The 21,837-nt window shown below is 48.1% G+C and overlaps 1 protein-coding gene across 4 annotated transcripts in view; it reads left to right on the top strand.

The window, feature by feature from the left end:
- EP400 (E1A binding protein p400) overlaps nt 1-21,837 on the top strand; it is an 852,236-nt gene that overhangs the window by 628,495 nt on the left and 201,904 nt on the right. For all 4 annotated transcript variants that reach the window (XM_085634324.1, XM_085634328.1, XM_085634325.1 and 1 more), the window contains one exon: nt 14,589-14,725. In XM_085634324.1, coding sequence (XP_085490450.1) covers nt 14,589-14,725 — 137 coding nt within the window. The remainder of the gene's footprint in view (nt 1-14,588; nt 14,726-21,837) is intronic.

The following is a 21,837-nucleotide window of genomic DNA, read 5'->3' on the forward strand; positions in this document are numbered from 1 at the left end:
ATTATATCACCCTTTTGGCCCTTTACAAAAACTCTATTTTGATAACTAAGAAGGCATATTTCTCGTCCATAATCCACACCGCCGAAAATCGGCCTAGAGAAATTTTCACCATTGTGCACGACCTCGCATACTCCGACAGGGCCACACTCAAACCCTCCCCCTCACAGAACCTCTGTGATTCCCTCAACTCTTTCTTTCTCGATAAAATAGCTGCTATTAAAGCCAACATCCCCCTCCCCGTCCTTTGTTAGCCCCCAGTGTCCCCTAGCTGCAGTCCGCCTCGAATCCATCCCTCTTCTTACAGAAGATTCCTTCCTATCTCTTCTGCCGTTGGTTAAATCCGGCTCCCCTCTAGATCCTTGCCCAGCACACATCCTCAAACAAATCTACTCTACCTGTGTTCTGCCACCCCTTACCTTTCTTAATAGCTCCCTTTCACAGGGCATTGTCATTTCTCCTCTTAAATCGGCCGTTATCCTACCCATTTTAAAAAAACCTGGTGCTGACCCCTCGGTGTCTATCAACTACCGCCCCATTTCACTCTTACCTTTTCTGGCGAAGGTACTGGAACGTCATGTAACCAGAACACTGAGCACCTTTGTGGAGATGAACAATGTATTGGCCCCCAGGCAGGCCGGGTTCCGCCCCGCTCACTCCACGGAATCCGTAGTCTTGTCGGTCCTTGACAAACTTAGAGAGGGCATGGACATCAACCATACTCAGGCCTTGGTCCTCCTCGATCTCTCCGCCGCTTTTGACACGGTTGATCATGCCATCTTACTTTCCCGTGTCAGAGCGGCGGGAATCGAGGGCTCGGCCCTGGTCTGGCTGTCCTTCCTGCATGACCGGTCCCAAGCAGTGCATTTGGGTGATTATTCTGCGGATTTCCGTGCAGTTCAATGCGGGGTTCCCCAGGGATCCTCCCTCTCCCCTCTGTTATTTAATTTGTATATCGCCCCTCTTATTTTCGCCCCTCAACAGCTGGAGGTCTCCGTTTACAACTATGTGGATGACCTCCAGCTTATTTTCTCCCTATCTTCTTCCCCTGAGTCAATATCCAATTTCCACTCAGTCATGACTTTCATCCAAGACTGGATGAATCACAACCACCTGAAGCTAAACCCCGACAAAACAGAGTTGGTGCTGACAGGTGGTTGCTCCAGTCCTTGGTCTTCTCTCTTCTGGCCCCCCTCCTTAGGTTCCCCCCCCCCATTCCATCTTCCTCTGTTAAAACTCTTGGATTCAACCTCAATGATCAACTCTCTCTTCATTCCCAAGTCAGTTCTGTCGTTTCCTCATCTTTTCTTTCCCTACGTACCATCCGTAAAGTCTCTCGGTTTTTCTCCCCCTCCGCACTCAAACTCATAGTCCTGGCGATGGTTACCTCCCGCCTGGACTATGGCAATGCCCTTTACTGTGGCATGCCCGCGTACATCGTGAGACGTCTTCAGCTGGTCCAGAACCAGGCGGCCCGCCTGGTTTTCAACTTACCTAAATCACACCATGTCACGCCCCTCCTCAAGTCTCTACACTGGCTCCCTATTCAGGAACGAGCCCAGTTTAAGCTGGGCTGCATCATCTTCAATGCCCGGTGCGGTTCAGCCCCCGCCTATATCACTTCTGAAATTCATTCCTATGTTCCTCCCAGGGAGTTACGCTCATCCACCCAACAATTGCTCGTGGTTCCCCGTTTTAGAAGAAACAAATGGGGAGGCTCCAAATTCCCCACACTTGCTCCTGCATTTTGGAACTCCCTCCCGGCCCATTTGAGATCCTGCACCCAGTACTCACTCTTTCGCAAGGCACTCAAAACTTTACTTTTTACCCAAGCCTTCCCTTCTTAATGCCCTCAAGGTGACCCCGTCCTTCTGTTCCTCGGGAATTTCGTAGTACCTCACAGCGCCATGAAACCGCTCGGTGTACGTGCGCTTAAGAAATATTTTAAACTCAAACTCATTCTGTGAACATCGGATTTGTTCATCCACAGACTCTGGCTCCGGCCAAATCATGAGTCTGCTCCACTCTGCACCCGACGCCCAGGTCCCGAGTTCGAGTGGCCCAACACCACAAGGAGGTCTCCCCGGCGATCCTGACCTGAGATCTGGTGATCTCTGACCTGCCTCAATCCTCTCAATGACGCCTGCAGTCTTTTTCTGGAGGATCCCCCCGGCCGCGACCGAAGCTGGTAAGAAAACCAGATGCCTAAAGACACCCCTGCACCCGACTTCCCACGGCCTTGCGTGGCCCAACCAACTGGGTCCCAACATCCCCAGGCATCCCAACTTACCTCTCCAGCCAGTGGTCACCTCCAGAAGATCTTCGTCCTTGAGCCTGCAGTCTGTCAAAACCGTAGAACCCCCCTTGAAACCGACAGGGTACCTGACGCCAATCAGCACCTGCGCCCCTGCGAATGTACTTTGGGTGCTAACTCTGATCCCTCTTTGCCCTGAGCCTAACACAAGGAGCTTTACTCCCACAACCCTGTGGCCTGCTCATGAGCAGCCACCAACTGGAGGCCCCCTATGCCCCATTGGATAACATTGGACCTCAGCAGTCTGCACCCGGCCGCCCTAGTGCCACTGAGGGTGCTTTGAGAGTGCATCCTTGACCCTGGGGGAACCCTTGTTCTAATCCCAGAACCTCAACCCCAAAGACCAAGTACTTTCCTGTTAACCGACAACTTCATTTCTCTCCATAGGAATACGTTGACTGTTTTTCCTTGAAAAATGTTCCAAGTGTGGAGTTGATTGGTATGAAAACCTGAGAATCTACAACTGTACAAAACTGATTTTACTTGCCTTTTCTCTAGGAAATGTCCCAGTGTGATATCTAGGCATATCACACTAAGTAGAAAAAGTAACTTAAAAAGTAATCTGAAAAGTATTTTTGACATTTTGACTTACCTGTATTCTAATCAAGTGCATTTGAACTTGTATTAAATTGTAAAGCACTGCATAAGATTTTGCAAAGCATTTATTTCACTTACCTGTGCCAGGCTTGGCTTGGTTGTAGTAATAAAATAACTTAATATTTTTATACAAGCAAAATTGATCTGAGTTCAGGCTTTGAGTGTGTAACATAATTTGCTGTTTGAGTGGGTACAACAAATGCTTAACACTACCCTCTGATAAAGCCTTACTGCTCTCCCACACTACAACAAATAAAGAGTAAGGTGCTATCTACTCTTACCTCTGCCTACCTTTGGGGTTCCACTGGACTCTGTGCACACTATACCTCATCTTGGTATAGAATATACAGAGCCAGCTTCCTACATTGGACAGAACTCTTAAATTGTCTTTAGAATTCAGATTTTTTTGAATTGACAACATTTTCCAAATTACTAAAAGTCTTGATAGTTCCTTTGTTAAGTCCCTTCATAATTTTAGAAAAATAAAAGTTCACTTTAGTTAGGAGTAAGAGGGGTTAGAAGTTTTTTTTAACAATGTCTCTTAACAAGATAACTGATGTTCGTGAAGAAAACCACAATGCCATAGAGAATCAGGTTGAGGAGCTCGACGTCACCCCTTATCTCCACTTAGAGTTTAGGGAGTTACGGTCTCTATGCAAACTTAACAAGCATTGGCATAGCCAATAGGTCTCACTTTTGGGACCTTCTAAGTATTTAGTTATGCAACACAATATCCTTGGTGCAACTGCATCAACTGTTGCGTGGCTAAACACTTTTAAGGTCCCAAAGGCGAGACCTATTTGCTGTGCCAATGCTTGGTGTGGTTGTGGGTGCGGGTGTGGTTGTGGGTGCGGGTGTGGTTGTGGGTGCGGGTGTGGACGTGTGGTGTTGTGTGTGTGGTGTTGTGTGTGGTGTGTGTGTGTGTGGTGTTGTGTGTGTGGTTGTGTGTGTGTGGGGTTGTGTGTGGTTGTGTGTGTGGGGGGTTGTGTGTGGTTGTGTGTGTGGGGGGTTGTGGGTGTGTGTGTGACAGTAATACTAAAAGCATCTCAAAATAAAGGAACACAAACATCGAGTTTGTGGAAAGACAAAGCACGTTGTAAGTCAAACTGGCGCAGCAAAGCATTAACACAACGACAAAACAAACAAGATCACTTAGCGAAGACTGAGTGCTGATAATGGATACACATAGCCCATCATCTTAAGAGTTCGATTGCAGCCAATGTGCACTCAAACCTGCCCCCTCCTTGTGAGTTGCACCCCATATTTCATGAGTTGTAACTGCTGCACCCACCATAGCGCTTTGAGATCTAAAGCGCTACATAGGTCTAATTGATTAACCAGTTGCCAACATGCTGTGCTTTTAAAGAGAATGTGCAAAAAGTTTCCAGCTTCCTCATCATGTCCTCATGAAAGCGTCAACGAAAGGACTCCCTGAATGGTACAACGGACATGAAGCAGCCGCTGCGATCAGAAATAAAAACGTTGTCTAGTTTCACAGTTACATTTCCTTAATGTTCTTTAAGTCACAAAACAGTAATACTAAAAGCATCTCAAAATAAAGGAACACAAACATCGAGTTTGTGGAAAGAGAAAGCACATTGTTAGTCAAACGGGCGCAGCAAAGCATTAACACATGTTCTTCGATGTTTGATGTTCTTTGAACGAGAACATCAAAGGGGCGGCGCAAAAGTGATCACGGGTGAAAGTGATCGCGGGTGCTCAATGAACATGACTAGGTTTGCCAGCCGCTGCTCCTAAGCGCGTGCCCGCGCACATGCACTGTAGCTCTACGCTGGCCATGGTAGCATTTTTTGAGCCCTCACAATATAATCATGGGATCCCATCTCTCCAAACAAAAGCTTCAGGTGCTGTTGGCAGGGTATACAAAGGACCATCCTTCTGAGAATGGTGAAGACATCTCAGATGAAGAAGTAGAGGGAGGGGATGAGGATTATACCAAGCCCCCTCCCACTTCATAGGGAGAGAAGGGCCCCAGTGGCCCTGACTCCCAAGAATAAACCCCCCAGCACCTGGAGCCCACACAGGTGGATCAGGTGCTACTGAGGACATTGAAGACCTCCTCAATGAGGATGACAACCTTTTAGCTAGGTTGGCCAAAAGATTTGATGTAGAGACCAGACTCCTGGCTCTAGAGAAAGAGAGAGCAGAGATGGGCTTAGCTCCCATCAATGGTGGCAGAAATTTACTAAATAAGGATGAAGAACTAAAATCCTAAAATCCCCAAAGGGATTGTCCCTAAATATGAAGAGGGTGATGATATCACAAAATGGTTCACAGCCTTTGAGAGGGCTTGTGAATTGAGAAAAGTGAAGAAGGCACACTGGGGGACTCCTTTGGGATCTGTTCACTGGTAACTGCAGGGACATACTCCTGACCCTTACAGGGCAGATGCTGGGTCTTATGGCCTCATGAAGAGTACTCCGAGGGCTTTGGACTCACAACTGAGGAATATAGAATTAGATTCAGGGGGGCTCACAAAACCCAAAATCAGTCCTGGATTGACTTTGTTGACTACTCCGATAAGGCACTAGATGGTTGGTTAACTTGAAATAATGTGCATGATTTCAATGGACTTTACAATTTGTTTATGAAAGAACATATTTTAAGTAATTGCACTAATGAAAAGTTACATCAGCATTTGGTAGACCTAGGTCTAATTTCTCCCTAAGAATTGTAAAAGAAGGCAGACCACTGGGACAAGACAATGGTGACAAAAACAGCCACTAGGGGTGACCAAAAGAATGGGGTTACAAAACCTCCTAATGGTGGTTAACGACGCTCAAAAAAAAAACCACAGGCCCAACCACTAGATGGTGGAATAATGCACAGCATTTGAATCCAGAAAACTGTTAAAGTTGCAAAACCACTCCTACTGGTAAGTAACCATTTTGTTACAAAACCTCCCATGGGGAAAGGGAGTGAGAACCCCAAAGATAACAAACCTGAGTTTTCTAGAGGGCCCCAACACCCTGCACGGGGCGGGGGGGTCCCAGAACTCTTCCCAGTACAATAATAGGTACAAGGGAAAGAACTTAGATCCCCCTAAAGGCCTGGTGTCACAACAGTAAGAAGTTGGGACACTTCACTGGAGATGATACTTGTCCTTACAAGAAGCCACCTTGTCCTCCTATAGCTACTCCTGGTGTAGTCAGTCTCCAGATGGGATCAACAGTGTGCCCAGAGCAAATCAGGGTTCAAACTGAAGCAGTTCTCGTCACAGAGGGTGAAGTTGAGTTTGCCACTTTAGCTGTGTGGCCACCCAACTTAAAGAAGTATTTGCAATACCACCGGATCAATTAGACTAGAATAGAAGCCCAGAGTGATACAAATGCCAGTGTCACTATGGTGAGAAATACACTGGTTTCCCCAGAGCAATCGCTGATTGGGTAATCTTTCCCAGTCACCAATGCAGACAGTGTTACTACTAACCATGCCATGACTATGGTGACATTAGACTGGGGGGGAGGTTACTGGCCTGAAATAGGTAGTGGTCTCTCCAAAGCTTCCACCTGCAAGTCTGCATGGTAATGACCTGGAAAACTCATCATGGGCTGAGCCAGAATTAAAAACCCATGCAGCAATGCTGGACATCCCTGAGATTGTATAAAGACTAGAGCACAGAGCTGAAAGTAGGGTGAAAAAGAAGTGTTGGAGCCTGAAAGAATGGCCCAACTTTCCAAGAGAAAAGGTAAGAAGACTGCCAAACCAGCTTCTGTACAGCAAAAGGATCAGGACCCCTCACGTCATGGAGAGGACTTCGAAGCCACAGAGGGAACTGAGCCCATGGAGCTTTACCTTTACCAGGTTGAACTCTTAGGCCCAGGGGGACCCTCTAGGGAAGAGCTGTGCCTCTAACAGCAGGACTGTCCAACTCTTGAAAGCCTGAGGCAGGAAGCTGCTGCACAGGAAAAGGGAGATGCCAGTGGAACCCACAGAGACTGTTGGGAGGAGGGATTACTGTACACTGAGGCCAGAGACCCCAACCCTGGATCCACTTGAAGAGTAGTGCCTCAGAAGTACAGGGAGTCCCTGCTAACTTTAGCTCATGACATCCCCTAGCTGGACATCTGGGCCAAACCAAAACCTGGGAAATGCTAGTTAGCCACTTTTACTGACCCAGATGTCTCAGAATTTAAAGGAGTTTATCAGCTCCTGTGTCACCTGTCAAGCCAGTGGCAAAACAGGTGGGCACCCAGAGGCCCCCTTGATTCCACTACCAGTGGCTGGGGTTCCCTTTGAAAAGGTAGGTGTGGACATAGTGGGTCCACTTGAACCTTCCACAGCATCAGGAAACAAATGTATACTAGTGGTAGTGGTCATGCCACTAATATCCTGAGGCAATTCCCTTTAGGACTACCACAGCTCCTGCAGTAGCCAAGGCCCTCATTGGTGTCTTCATCAGGGTAGGGTTTCCTAATGAGGTGGTTTCAGACAGGGGGGTCAAACTTCATATCTGCTTACCTAAAACATATGTGAAAAGAGTGTGGAGTGCAGTACAAGTTTACTACACCCCCAAACCAATAGTCGTGTTGGGAGGTTTAACGAGACATTGAAAGGCATGATTAGGGGGCTCCCTGAAAAGCTCAAAAGGAGATGGGATGTCCTCTTGCCATGCTTCCTTTTCACCTACAGAGAGGTGGCTCAGAAGGGAGTAGGGTTTTCCCCCTTTGAACTTCTGTTTGGCCATCCTGTGAGGGGACCACTGTCTTGTAAAAGAGAGTTGGGAAAAGCCTCTCCAAGAACCCAAACAAGGTTTTTTGGGCTATGTAGTAGACCTAAGGTCCAAAATGGCAGAGTTGATGGAAAAAGCTTCCAAAAATCTTGAGGCCTGCCAGGAGCTCCAGAAGCACTGGTATGAACAAAAAGCTGCACTGATAGAATTTCAACTAGGGCAAAAGGTGTGGGTTTTGGAGTAAGTGGCACCAAGGGCTCTTCAGGACAAATGGAGTGGCCCTTATCCCATCTTAGAGAAGAAAAGCAAGGTCACCTACTTGGTGGACCTGGGCACAAGCAGGACACCCAAAAGGGTGATCAATGTGCACCGCATTAAGCTTTTTCATGACCGGGCTGACATCACCATGCTGATGGTGACTGATGAGGATCAGGAAACCGAGAGTGAACCTCTCCCTGACCTCCTCTCATACAGCCCCAAAGATGGGTCAGTGGATGGAGTTGTCTTTTCAGATACCCTCACTGTCCAACAGCAGACTGACTGCAAGCAAGTCTTTCAACAGTATGCTAAGCTTTTTTACTTAACCCCATGTCAGACAAACTGGTGTACCCATGATGTGGACACTGGGGACAGTGAACCTGTCAACAACAACAATCTGTTGTCAGTCTGATCAAGTGAAGGAGAGCATCAGAGCTGAAGTCAGCAGTAATCAGCCCTCACAACGAAGCGGTCACCCCGCATGCAATTACGACACGGTCGTTACAACGACCGCATTGTAACAACGCATACCATTACCCCGCAAGTCGAAACAACGATTTTCCTAGTGGGGAGAAGGTGTTGGATTTAAAATCCAACACCTTCCCTACAGTCTGCACAGACTGGAGTTGGAGTAGTAAATTATACTATTCCAACATTCAGCGCCCCCTTCGCAAGTCGTTGTTACGACTTGCGGGGTAATGGTATGCGTTGTTGCAACGCGGTCGTTGTAACAACTGCGTTGTAATTGCATGCGGGGTGACAGCATGCGTGAAAAGGAGGCATATTCGAAGTCAGCTAGATGCTGGAGCTAGGGGTTATTGAACCCTCTGAGAACCTGTGAGAAAGTCCCCTCTTCCTGCATGGCTGCCCCCACTTTTTGCTGAATTGCTGATGTGCTTTGACTGAGTGTGCCCTGAGCTCCTGCTAATACGGTACCCATTGTAGGAAGCTGGCTCTGTATATACTATACCAAAGTGAGGTATAGTGTGCACAGAATCCAGTTGAACTCCAAAGGTAGGCAGAGGTAAAGTTAGATAGCACATCACTCTATTTATGGTAGTGTGGTCGAGCAGTAAGGCAGTATCAGAGGACAGTGCTAAGCATTTGTTGTACAAACTCAGTCAGCAAATGAATTCACTCACTCAAAGACTGAATTTCAGACCAATTGTTTTTGTTTAAAAATATTCTTTTAGTTATTGTATTTTCCAGAACCAAGCAAGCCTGGCACAGGTAAGTTGATAAATACTTTGCAGTAAATATACAGTTTAAAATGCAATTGCAAATGAACTTTGAAATGGTTACAGTTTGAATTACTGGTAATGCAATACCCTAGAATGCTGTACATATTCTTTGTATTGATTTTGCAATAAGAATTAGAGGTAAGTTACTTTTACGTTACTTTTGAAATTACTTTTTAGATTACTTTTTCTACTCGATGTGATATGCCTGGATATCACACTGGGACATTTCCTAGAGAAGAGGTAAGTAAAGTCAGTTTTGCACAATTGTTATTTTTCAGGTTTCGATACAAATCAACTCCACACTTAAAACATTTGTCAGAGAAAAACAGTCAATGGATTCCTATGGAGAGAAATTAAGTTAACGGTTACCAGGTAAGTAATCGGTCTTTGGATTTGAGCTTCTGGGTTTAGAACAAGGGTTCCCCCAGGGTCAGTGAGGCACTCTCGTTACACCCTCAGCGGCACTAGGACGGCCGGGTGCAGAGTGCTGAGGCCCAATGTTATCCATTGGGGGATAGGTGACCTCCGGTTGGTGGCTGCTTGCAAGCAGGCACTGGGTTGTGGGAGCAAAGCTCCTGGACTTTAGCTCAGGGCAAATGGGGAAACAAAGTAGCACCAAAGGTGAACCCTCAGCGGCACTAGGGCGGCAGGGTGCTGTTTCGACGTCTTGGTTTCAATGGGGAACTTCTGGTTTGCAAAGGCACTGCAGGCTCGGGGGATGAAGGTATTCTGGGTGCGACCACCACTTTGAGAGGGTGCCTTTTCGGGTTGGATCTTCTTACCAGCACCTGGTTGCGGTTGTGGAGACCTTCTGGATTTAGGCTGGAGGCTTGAGGCAGGTCAGGGGTCGCCGGTTCTCGGGTTAGGATCATCGGGGTGACCTCCTCGTGGTGTTTGCCCACTCGAGCTCGGGCCGTGGACGGCGGATGCAGAGTTGGGCGGATCTGCGGTGTCCGGCCGGAGCCAGAGGTTGCAAATGAACAAATCCGGTGTTCATGGGAGACAGAGTCTTTGTAGATGAAGGTAGGCAGGGCTTCCGGGATTTTCGAGGTTACTGGCTGCAGGACACACTGGCATTTCTCAGGAGCCGGGGGGGAGACAGGCCGGTAGGACTGGGGCCAAGTCAGTGGGCTTCTTCCTCTTGTTAGCTGCTGCACGGCTGTTTTCGACCTTCTTCTTCTTCCAGGTTCTTGTTTGGGGCGTTACAGGTAGGTAAAAGGTAGGGACCAATAGGTCCCTTCCTTGGGGTGGGTACTCCCCCTATTATGCCACCCTTCAGTGGGAGGGGGGCATGAGCCTGTCCCTGGTTGGCTGAGTCCCCCCATCTTCATGATGGCATGGACTGAGAGTTGTGCTTCACCTTGCCTCCCCCACCTAAAGGGTGGAGTTGGCAGAGGTGGGCACACCGCTCTTCCGCACTTGTTTTTCCCGCCAGTTCTCCCGCCCAAAGTGGGGGTCAGTTTGAGTGAGTACCAGTTGCTGTGAGCAGCAAGTGGCCTGGGGAAGCTCACAAACCTTTGAAGCTTCCCCTTTGGGAACCCTGCCCATCCTGGGGAGGAGGCTTGGCACCTCGTCCCAGGGTGTGCGTTGTTTCAGGCCCCAGAGAGCAGCAGGCTCTCGACCCAGGGGTCCAGAAACATGTCTGGTGGTGGCAGCTGAAAGCAGCCACTAAGCCTGGATACTTGTGGTGGGTTAGTTTTCAGGGGGCATCTCTAAGATGCCTCCTGTGTGCATTTTTCATTAAATTCCACACTCACTGGCATCATTGTGGGTTTAATGTGCTGAGATGTTTGATACCAAACTTCTCAGTTGTCAGTGTAGCCATTATGGTGCAGTGGAGTTCGTAAATGACAAACTCCAAGCACCATATTCTCTTAATTGCAGCACTGCACTTACAATGTCTAAGACTGGCCTCAGACACTGTAGGGGTACAGGGCTCATGCACCTGTACCCTCACCACTGGTATAGTGCACCCATCTAGTGAGGTGACTGATCTATGCCAAGGCAGAGGGTTGTAGTCATGGCACACAGGAATGTGTGCCGTGCCATGCCGACTCTTCACTTTGTTCTGCACCAAGACACGCAGCCTGCAACGGCCGTCTGTGTGTGTCAGGGTACAGGACCTCTAAGGGTGGCACAATAGGTGCTACAGCCCTTGGAGGCCTTCTCTGGTCACAGTGCCTTGGGTACCTGTGGTACCATTTACCAGGGGCTGACCTGTAGCTAGAGATGCCAATTAGGTTTAGGCTTCAATGCAGTTTTAGGGAAAGAACTAAAATATTTTTGATACAAACAAATTTCTCTGGAGTTCAGCCTTTGAATGTGTGACATCATTTGCTGATTGAATGTGTACAACAAATGCTTAACACTACCCTCTGATAAAGCCTGACTGCTCGCCCACACTACCACAAATAGAGAGTAAGGTGCTATCTACTTTTACTTCTGCAGGGTCTGGCATGTACGTTCATCTCAATGCGGTATCCCCCTCTGCTCCTCAGCCCCTTTTTATGTGCTCAGACTGGGCATCAACAATGGGTGCAGTGGCATGCAAATTCACTGCACAGCCGCCCCGTAGGAAGTCTAGAAGCCCAGAGCTCAGATGAGATGTCTTCGCAGGGATATGCAAAACTTAAACATACCTGAAGAGTCATCAATACACTCAGCTCAACACGTTTTTGAGGAGGCTGGCGATGCATTGTTTGTGTACAGATTTGAATGTATTTCAGGAACTCAAAATATCCTGTTTACCTTGATTTTTATGTAAATAGGACATCTCTTTCAATACAGTATGTAACCATGCACAGGAGTGGCCTTCAACTCATTGACTCTTGCTATAGTTCCATACCCTTAGAATTCTCATATCCTTCTAGCCATGCAGAGACTGGGGCAGATGCTGCTAAGCATCTCCGCAGGCTAAACCATCACCTACGTCATTTATGGGTAGATTTTTCCCCATATGTTACTGTGAGGATCTCTGTTAATGTAAGATTGCATCAGGGCATGTCGAAAGCATATAATGTCAGTAATGACATAACTCTTGCTAAGATGGACCAATCTCCATGACCGTCTCAGGCGTCCATGAGGGCTGCTAGCAGTTTGTATTCTGACGGGATACCTAGTGATGGCTTTTCTACTGTGACTGAAGCGTGCCTTCTCCCATGCAGCTGACCTACCTTAGAAACTGGCTGTTTTGGGATTATCGCTTCCCACCGCTTGTTTGTGGCTCAGTGCTCACTCTTGTTTACTTCAGCTGTCTTATTCCAGATTTGTTTTGGTGTTATGGCTTCAGGAAATCACCAGAAAGATTTTGGATTTTTATTCAGTGCCATGATGTCGTATTTTTAAAGACACCTTATTTCAGTAATAGTAATTTTGAGACTCCTCAGTGTTATAGTCTGTACTGATTGTGATGAAGGCTGCATGGTATATGTTGTAAATATTCCTTCATTTTGCAGAAGCAACATGGTGCATCTTAATCTCCGAATTCCTTACTCAGGAAGGCGCCATATGGGCAAATGGCTGGCTATCAACAGCCATCTTTGCGCGCTGATCTAAGAAGTGGTCTAGTCCACAGAGCATGTTTTACAAATGATTGTAGACACTCATCCTTACCTGCCATTGGCAAAATAATGATGCAGTGTAGTCTTACAGAATGAGGAGATGAGACCTGTTGTGAGTGCTTGTTATCTACGTTATTTGTGTTAATCCTGAAATGTAAGTCGGGCTCCCCCTTGGACCCTTGCCCACCTAGGCTTTTCAGATCTTTGGCTCAATGGATAAACCCAGTTTTAAACCACATTTGGAACGTGTCTCTCTTAACATCCTCTGGCATCTTCCCAGTTATTCTTACTACCCCTTTTAAAAAAGCTGAATGCTGGTCCTTCTGAGCTTGTCAATTACTTCCCGATTTCAATATTGCCAGCACCTGCAAAAATGTTAGAAACATTTCATTGACACACAGGACATCCTGCATGATACTGGTTTTCGGTCAGTTTACAGTACCGAGGCTGCATTAGTGGAGGTAGCGGAAGCAGTGAGAATGACAGTAGACACTGGAGAATCAGTGATGCTGGTGCTATTCGACTTGTCGGCTGCTTTTGACACAGTTGCTCATCCTATTTTTCTGGATAGGCCTAAACAGATGGGCTTGTGGGGGCAGTCTTCTCTTGAATCCAGGTCTACCTCACAGACCGCTCTCAAAGAGTCTTTTTCCAACCACATCAATCCGAGCCCAAGCCACTGTGGTGCAACGTGCTACAGGATTCTGCTCTGAGCCCTCTGCTTTTTAACACTTACTTGGTGCCACTCTTTACCCTTTTTGCTACCTGAGAAGTGATGGTAGTCTCCTATGCAGATTACACCCAGCTGGTGTTCTCTTTTAAAGACCACTCTGAGGCCTCGTTTGCCAGGTTCAATGTGTGTCTAAAGGACATTGCCTGCTGGATGAACAATAATAGACTAAAACTAAATGCTGACAAGACAGAGGTCCTGTTCTTTGGCCAGGACTCTTCTCCGCCCCCAGAGTTATGGTGGCCAGCTGAACTGGACTCACTACTCATTCCACCTAATGCAGTGAGAAATCTGGGCATCAAATGGGATTCCGAGTTATCCTTTGTAACCCAAGTTCGTCATATCTCGTCCTCCTGTTTCGGGAAGTTAAGAAGCATTAGAAAATTCCTGTGCTTCTTACTGGAGGAAAGCCGCAGGGTCGTAGTCCTTTCTACTGTGACCTCTCAGCTCGACTATGCGAACAGTCTGTACCAAGGGTTACCTTCGTATCTGAGCCACAGACTTCAGATGGTCTAAAATACATCAGCAAGACTTATCCGACGGGTGCCGTTCCGTCACCACATCTCTCCTCATATTAGGCAACACCATTGGCTCCCGGTAGCGAAAAGGATAGAGTTCAAGTCTCTGACCTTGGCCGTCCGTGCCCTGCATGATAAATGACCTAGGTATCTCAGACATAGGCTTTGCCCTTACCAACATAAACGTACACTGCGGTCCAATTCCCAGCACATGGTCTGGTACCTCGCTATGCTAAGTCCCGAATGGGAGGGAGGTCCTTCACAGTGGGGACCGCCAGGCTATGGAACTCCTTACCCTCTCATATGCGCTTGGTTGAATCCGAACTTGAGTTCAGGAAGATCTTGAAGACCTGGCTTTTTTGCCAGGGTTAGTCCCCTGTTGGTCGTGATCCCTACCTGATTTCCGCCCAGTGCCGGCACACCTCTGCTTGAGGTAGCTGTTGCGCTTTACAAATTTCACAATTATTATTATTAAAAGGTGCTGCCTCTGGTGTTCGTAGGTTGCCAGCATGGTTTACAATAGGCAATATGTAGCTTTTCATTGAAGGCTTGTATTTTTAAGCGCCTTTTAACGGACAGTTTGTGAGTTTATTTACTTTGATATACCCGTCATTATTCCCTGCTTGTAATCCTGCACTGCAAGCATAATATAAATGAATTTGTGCCTGTTTCTTTCTTAGAACAAAAACAACCGACCACTGCGTACAGGTCAGATCTACAGCCAGGACGAGAGTGCCACCCACACGCAGCTGTATACTCACCGCTTTGAGCTGATGAAGATGATGGCAGGGAAGAGAAGCCCACCACTGAAACCGCTGTAAGTTTATTGGGTTTTGAACGACTTCAAAGGCATTGATTACTGCCATAGCTTTGGTCTGTGTAGAAAGATAATGCAATTGTTAAAGTAAAAGTTCCATCATGAAGGAAATCTGTATTAGTTTATGGTACTTGCTAGTTACTTTGGATGTAATAACCTTTTTTATTTTTATATCTGTTTTTTTTTTGTTGATGTCAACTGACGTGGCTGTGAGGTAAAATGTACTCTGTATCAGTGTGTTAATATGTTCTGAACAGTCGCTCTTATGGTACTGTTGGTGTCAATCCCATTATATGTGGCACAACCTACAGCTGGAACATTTGACAAAGAGAACATCTCCAAAGCACTGCATAATTGAGGATTGTGTTTCATACTACTTAAATAGACTAACCTGAATCCAGAGGCATGAAAATTCATGCAGTTTTCAACATTGGGGCCAGGTGGCGCTTTCTGAGGACCTCACTGTTGGCCCGAGGAGTGATGTTGGTTCCTTTCTTTCAATGTATTCCACGTAGTTTTGTAAAGTGTGGTTGGTCCATTGTCCAAATTTTTGACAGTGTTAAAACAAGACATTGGTCTGCCTACCCTTCCCCACAATAACTGGATTCAAGCCATGCAGAGACTGTAAGGAAGCAGATGTAGGTCACAGACCACCACAGCGTGTCTATAGTGTCTGGCCTCCAGCCATGACTTGAAGGTGTGAGACAAGTTTGCCCAGATGCACCCAAAGGAGATCAGAGAGCAGGAAGCAAAGTTTTATATCGCAGAACAAGAAGAGGTCGCGTTTCAAGCAGCGGTTCCACTTCAAATCACAGAGCTGCTCTTCCTCATTATCTCAGTCCCGCTCAAAGTCAGCAGGTATATCAAAGTCTAAAGCTTGATGCAAGTGCTCTGCACAGTCGGCAATCCAAGGGTACCCTGGTCTCTTCTGACTCTGAACCCATTCTGAGGCTTGTCCCAGTGCATGCCCTACATTGGAAACCTAGACAGGCCTACTTTTGGTCCCCTTCCTGCTCGGGTCCAGATTTCTACCCCAGGGCTAGGGCCCCTGCTGGTCCGATCCATGCCGGTGTTGATGGAAATTTCAACTTCGCCTGTGCTAAATTTGATAATGATGCCGGTCTTTGATGCAGAGCAGACAGTAGTCTGCAGACAGGCCTGTGTCATGCTATTAGATCTTGAAGTTGTAACCTATGAGACTAGAATGCGATTCCCTACCTTTTCCACAACACCTGTAGTATCGAGGCTGGAGGCCTGCTCGGCTCCAGTTTGGACACTGTTCAGGGGCTCCAAAACATTGAGTGGGCCGACAACTTAACTTTATTATTGTGGAAGCTTATTCTCGGGCACAACTCACTCCCTGAGAAGCATCTCAGCACTAGGCTGTGAGAAAGTGCCATCTTTCTTGCATGGTATGCCCCCTCTTTTTGCTGAATTGCTGATGTACTTTGACTGAGTGTGCCCTGGGCTCCTGCCAATCAGGTTCCCAGGGCCTGTGTTCCTTCTCTAAAACTGCATGAAGCCTAAACCCAATTGGCATCTCTGGCCACATGTCAGCCCCTGGCAAATGGTACCCTAGGTACCCAGGGCCCTGTGTCCAGAGAAGGCCTCTAAGGGCTGCTGCACTTATTGTGCCACCCTTAGAGGCCCTGTACCCTGACACACACACATACACTGCCCTTGCAGGCTGAGTGTCTTGGTACAGAACAAAACAGAGAGTCGACATGGCACACATCCCTGTGTGCCATGCCCACAACACACACTGCCCTGGCATACCTCAGTCAACCCTCTAGCTGGGTGCCCTATGCCAGTGGTGTGGGTACAGTTGCATGACCCCTGTACCCCTGCAGTACCCAAGTCCATTCCTGAGAACTGTAAGTGCAGTGCTGCCATTAAGAGAATATGGTGCTGGGAGGTTGTCAACAGGAACTCCACAGCACCATGATGGGTACACTGAAGACTGAGAAGTTTGGTATCAAACTTCTCAGCACATTAAACCGGCACTGATGCCAGTGTGGGATTTAATGTAAGATGCACGGCAGAGGGCAACTTAGAGTTGCCCCCTGAACCTAACCTACAATCCACGATAAGGACTGCGACGCGTGCCGATCGTTCCGATCAAAGAAGATGCTGCGTGACCATCTGGCTCGACGTCACGAAATGCATCAGCTGCACGGTGGAACTTTTCGGAGAAGATTCCGATGAAGAGGAGTCCAACGCACCGGAAGCCGATGCAGAATTGGAGGAAGAATACATCTCCGTGCCTGAAGCCGACTCTGATGTCGAAGACCAAATCACACCAGGTCAACGTATTGCGTGTACAGAGACTTCCTTCCCCTACCACTTACTCCACAAAAAGGCTTTGGTCCCTCCTCTGCCCTCGGGCCAAGGTCGGCACCGACAAAGTTTCGAGCACCCCACCTTGGGGCCCGGCGCCGAAACACAAAGAAAAGCCTTCAGGTTCGGGCTCAAGTTGGCCCGATACCGGCACTGAACTGAAAACTTTGGTGCCAAAATCAAAGCATGCACATGTACATCTTCCATCTCTATCCAAGATTAGATCTGCGGCGACGAAAACCTTGGAGCCGGAACCTTCGGCGCCGAAAATGGCAACTGAAGAAGAGACTCTCTCTAAAGAACTTCGGTCCAACGTCCATCTTCGGATCCGAAACAAAAAGAGCAGGAAATAAATCCAGAAACTGGACATATCATGGCCAAACTACATGAAAAGAGGAAAATGAGCCTTCCGGAGGATTACCACATACCTCTGAAAAAGCAAATGAGGGCACTAATCCTTCTGCACCTTACATTCCATCTCCTCCACTCATTGATCCAAACTTGCTTATTTCACCTACAAACTCACCACCATCACCTGACCCACAGGAGCAGGGGGATGGGGACGATGATCAGGGTAGTCCAGCAAACCCTTACCCATGGGAAAATTATGATAATGACAACGGCACCGATAATGATCCGGATCTATATTCGTCTAAACCCTCTCCACCTGATGATGACATAGGATACATTGAGCTTCTTAACAGGGCTGCTCACTATCACGGGGTGGAATTATATAAAGAAAACTTTGAAGAGGATTTTCTTTTTGAAACCCTTAGTACCACTCAAAGAGCCACTCATACATTACCTATGTTGAAAGGTGTACTTAAACATGCAGACGAGATTTTTAAAGACCCTGTAAGGGCAAGAATGTTCACACCTAGAGTAGATAAAGAGTACAAACCTGCACCTACTGACCCTGTCTACATCAAAGGTTAAGTGCCTTTAGACTCTCTTGTAGTTTCCAATGCACGCAAGAGAGCTAACTCACAAACCACTGGTGAAACCCCTCCTTCTGATAAGGAATCCAGTTTAATTGATTCTTCAGGAAAACGAGTGGCATCGCAGGCAGCCAATCACTGGCGCATTGCTAATACTCAAGCCTTATTAGCTTGTTACGATTGAGCTCGCAATGATGAGTTAGAGAAGCTCATGCAATTTTTACCTGATGAGCACAAATCTAAGGCTAATGATCTTATTCAAGAGAACAAGCTCATCACGAATACCTCTATTAGATGTGCCTTAGACACAGCAGCCCAAGCAGTAAACACTAGCGTACTGCTCCATAGGCATGCTTGGTTGAGAATTTCTGGTTTCAAACCTGAGGTGCAAGCCTCCATTCTTAACCAGCCATTCGATAAGGAACACCTCTTTGGTCCAGCAGTTGACACCTCGCTGGAAAAGATGAAGGACACGTAGGTCGCTAAGTCCATGGGAGCTTTGCAATCACCTTCAGGTAGGGGTTCCTTTCGTCGCTCCTATTATAGGACAGGCTCCAAGAATATATCAACAAAAAACCCTCCTCCTCTTACAAGGGCAACAGTCAATTGCCCTCCTCAAGCGGCTATTTCAGAGGTGGATTTAGAGGAAACAACGGAAAGGGAAGCGGTAGAGGCAACTCAACACGCACTTCCCCCGCAAATACCAAACAGTGACCTTTTTGGCGCTATCCCCAGACCAATCCACTCCTGTCGGACTTCTTACTCAATTTCCCCCAGTCTGGAATACCGTCACATCAGACAAATGGGTATTACAAATTATCCAATCTGGTTATTGCCTGGAGCTTACCAACAACCCTCCAAACGTTCCACCAAGAGCACACAAACTGTCTCCAGAACACCTTCATCTGTTAAAACAAGAGGTTCAATCTCTTCTGGAGAAAGGGGCAATAGAGCCAGTCCCATTAAAATATCAGGGGACAGGCAACTATTCCCTTTACTTTCTAATTCCCAAGAAAGACGGATCACTCAGACCCATATTGGACCACAGAGACTTAAATCTCTACATTCATTCCGACCACTTCCATATGGTCACTCTGCAACAAGTGCTTCCACTGCTACAAGGCGACTTTATGTCCACTCTGGACTTAAAGGACGCATACTTCCACATCCGAATCCATCCGGCTCATCGCAAATACCTAAGGTTTGTGGTAGCGGGTCATCATTACCAGTTCAAAGTGCTTCCCTTCAGAGTACCACTGCTCCCAGATTGTCTGGCAGTAGTCGCAGCTCATCTCAGGAGACAAAAAAATACATGTCTTCCCGTATCTGGACGACTGCTTCATCAAAGCCAGCTCCCACCAAAAATGTCTCCAGCACACACACACTACGCTACAACTGTGTGAGAAAGTGCCATCTTTCTTGCATGGTATGCCCCCACTTTTTGCTAAATTGCTGAATGTACTTTGACTGAGTGTGCCCTGGGCTCTTGCCAATCAGGTGCCCAGGGCCTATGTTCCTTCCCTAAAAACTGTGCTGAAACCTAAACCCAAATTGGCAAACCCTGGCCACATGTCAGCCTCTGGTAAAATGGTACACTAGGTACCCATGGCCTTGTGACCAGGGAAAGCCCCTAAGGGCTGCAGCACTTATTGTGCCACCCTTAGAGGCCCTGTACCCTGACACCAACACACTGCCCTTGCAGGCTGAGTGTCTGGGTACAGAACAAAACAGACATGGCACACATTTCTGTGTGCCATGCCCACAGCACACACTGCCCTGGCATCAGCCACCCCTCTAGCTGGGTGCCCTATGCCAGTGGTGTGGGTACAGGTGCATGAGCCCTGTGCCCCTACAGTACCCACGTCCATTCCTGGGCACTGTAAGTGCAGTGCTGCCATTTAAGAGTATATGGTGCTGGGAGATCGTCAACACGAACTCCACAGCACCATGATGGCTCCACTGAAGACTGAGAAGTTTGGTAACAAACTTCTCAGCACATTAAACCCGCACTGATGCCAGTGCAGGATTTAATGTACAATGCACGACAGTGGGCATCTTAGAGATGCCCCCTGAACCTAACCTACAATCCACGTCTTGTCTCAGGGGCTGCCTAGGCTGCCACACAGCAGACATGTTACTGGACCCCTGGGTAGAGAGCCATCCACTCTCCTGGGCCTGCAACAATGCACATCCTGGGCGAGGTGCTAGGTCTCCTCCCTCAGGATGGGCATGGGAAGCTTCAAAGGCATGCCGCTTTTGTGAGCTTCTCCAGGCCACTTGCTGGACTCAGCAACTGGCCCCTACCGGTTCTAAATCCCCACTCTGGCGGGAAGACTGGCCGGAAACCCCAAGGACGGACAGGGGGTGTGCCAGCCTCTGCCAACCCCACCCCTCAGGTGGGGGAGGCGAGGTGAAGCACATCTCCGGGCTCTTGCCATCTTGATGGGACTAGGCCACTGGCCCCCTCCCACAGGAGAGTGGCAGGATAGGGGGTGTACCCACCCCAGAGCAGGGACCCTTTAACGTCCCTAAATGTAGTATTTAGGGGCACCCTGAACCTTTCTTGCTTAGATCCAGATTCTGAAACAGCAAAGAAGATCAAGAGACAAGAAGACCTGCCGTGCAGCTGCTCACAAGAGGAAGACACCAACTGCTTTGGCCCCAGCCCTACCGGCCTGTCGACCCTCGATCCCTCGATCCTGCTCCTGCTAAACACCGGCATCTCCAGTGGCCATCAACCTCAAACCCCAGAGGACCTGGCTACCTTGTGACTCTAAGCAACTGGGACTCCCATGAGCAGTGGTACTGCTCAAATCAAGTAACTGACCTCTGGCATCAGCCAGGAACCGCAAACCCTGCACACTCTGCACCCGCCAAGCCCGGAAAGACCCCGAAGATGTCCCTCCGGCGACTGTGACCCCGAATCCAGCACCCAAGGACCCACCTTGACGCTCCTGACGACGCCTGCAGCCTCAGAACCAGGGACCGCGACAAGCCGAAGGTAAGATTTCCCGACACCAAAAGGCACCCCGGCGCCCTGCGGCCCCCAATGCCCAACTCCTGGGTGCCTGCTTATCCTCCAACTACCCAACTTACCTCTCGAAGTGGTGGTCACACCTGAAGAATCTTCGTCCCCGAGCTTGCAGCCTTTGTTAGTTTTTGAGCTTCTCCATTGCAATCCTTTGAGCGCCCGACGGATCAAAAGTACCCTGCACCCAGCCGCCCGAGTGCCCCTGGCAGTGCAATCTCTACTCTACTCCACCATTTGCCCTGAGCAAGGGACCAGGAGCCCAGTTCCCACAGCCGCGTGGCCTGCTAGCCAGCAGTCACCAACCAAGGGCCCCCTGCCTCTCATAGGATAACATAACTCTCTCCAACTGTCACGTCTTGCACAGACTATTTGGAGGTGGGTCATTCCTCAAAAGATCTATCTCATGACAGAACATCTACCAGGAGAAAGCAATCAAATAGCAGACCTGCTCAGCAGGCAAGACCAACAGATCCACGAGTTGGAACTTCATCCTCAAGTTCTCCATTCGTTCTTCCAAATATGGGGGGTTTCCGGAAATAGATCTGTTTGCGACTCAACTTAACGCAAAATGCCCAAGCTTTGCCACCAGGTATCCACATCCACAATCCAAAGGCAATGCTCTATGGGTAAACTAGTCAGGGATGTTTGCATACGCTTTTCCGCCTCTCCCACTCCTTCCATCAGTGGTTCGGAGGCTCAGGCAAGCATCCATGACTCTGATCCTGGTTGCTCTTACATGGGCTCGGCAGCCATGGTTCACAACCCTGTTAGAACTGTTGGTAGTACCACATCAAACGTTACACCTC

Source organism: Triturus cristatus, chromosome 11 (genome assembly GCF_964204655.1).
Source record: "Triturus cristatus chromosome 11, aTriCri1.1, whole genome shotgun sequence".
NCBI classification, from domain to species: domain Eukaryota; kingdom Metazoa; phylum Chordata; class Amphibia; order Caudata; family Salamandridae; genus Triturus; species Triturus cristatus.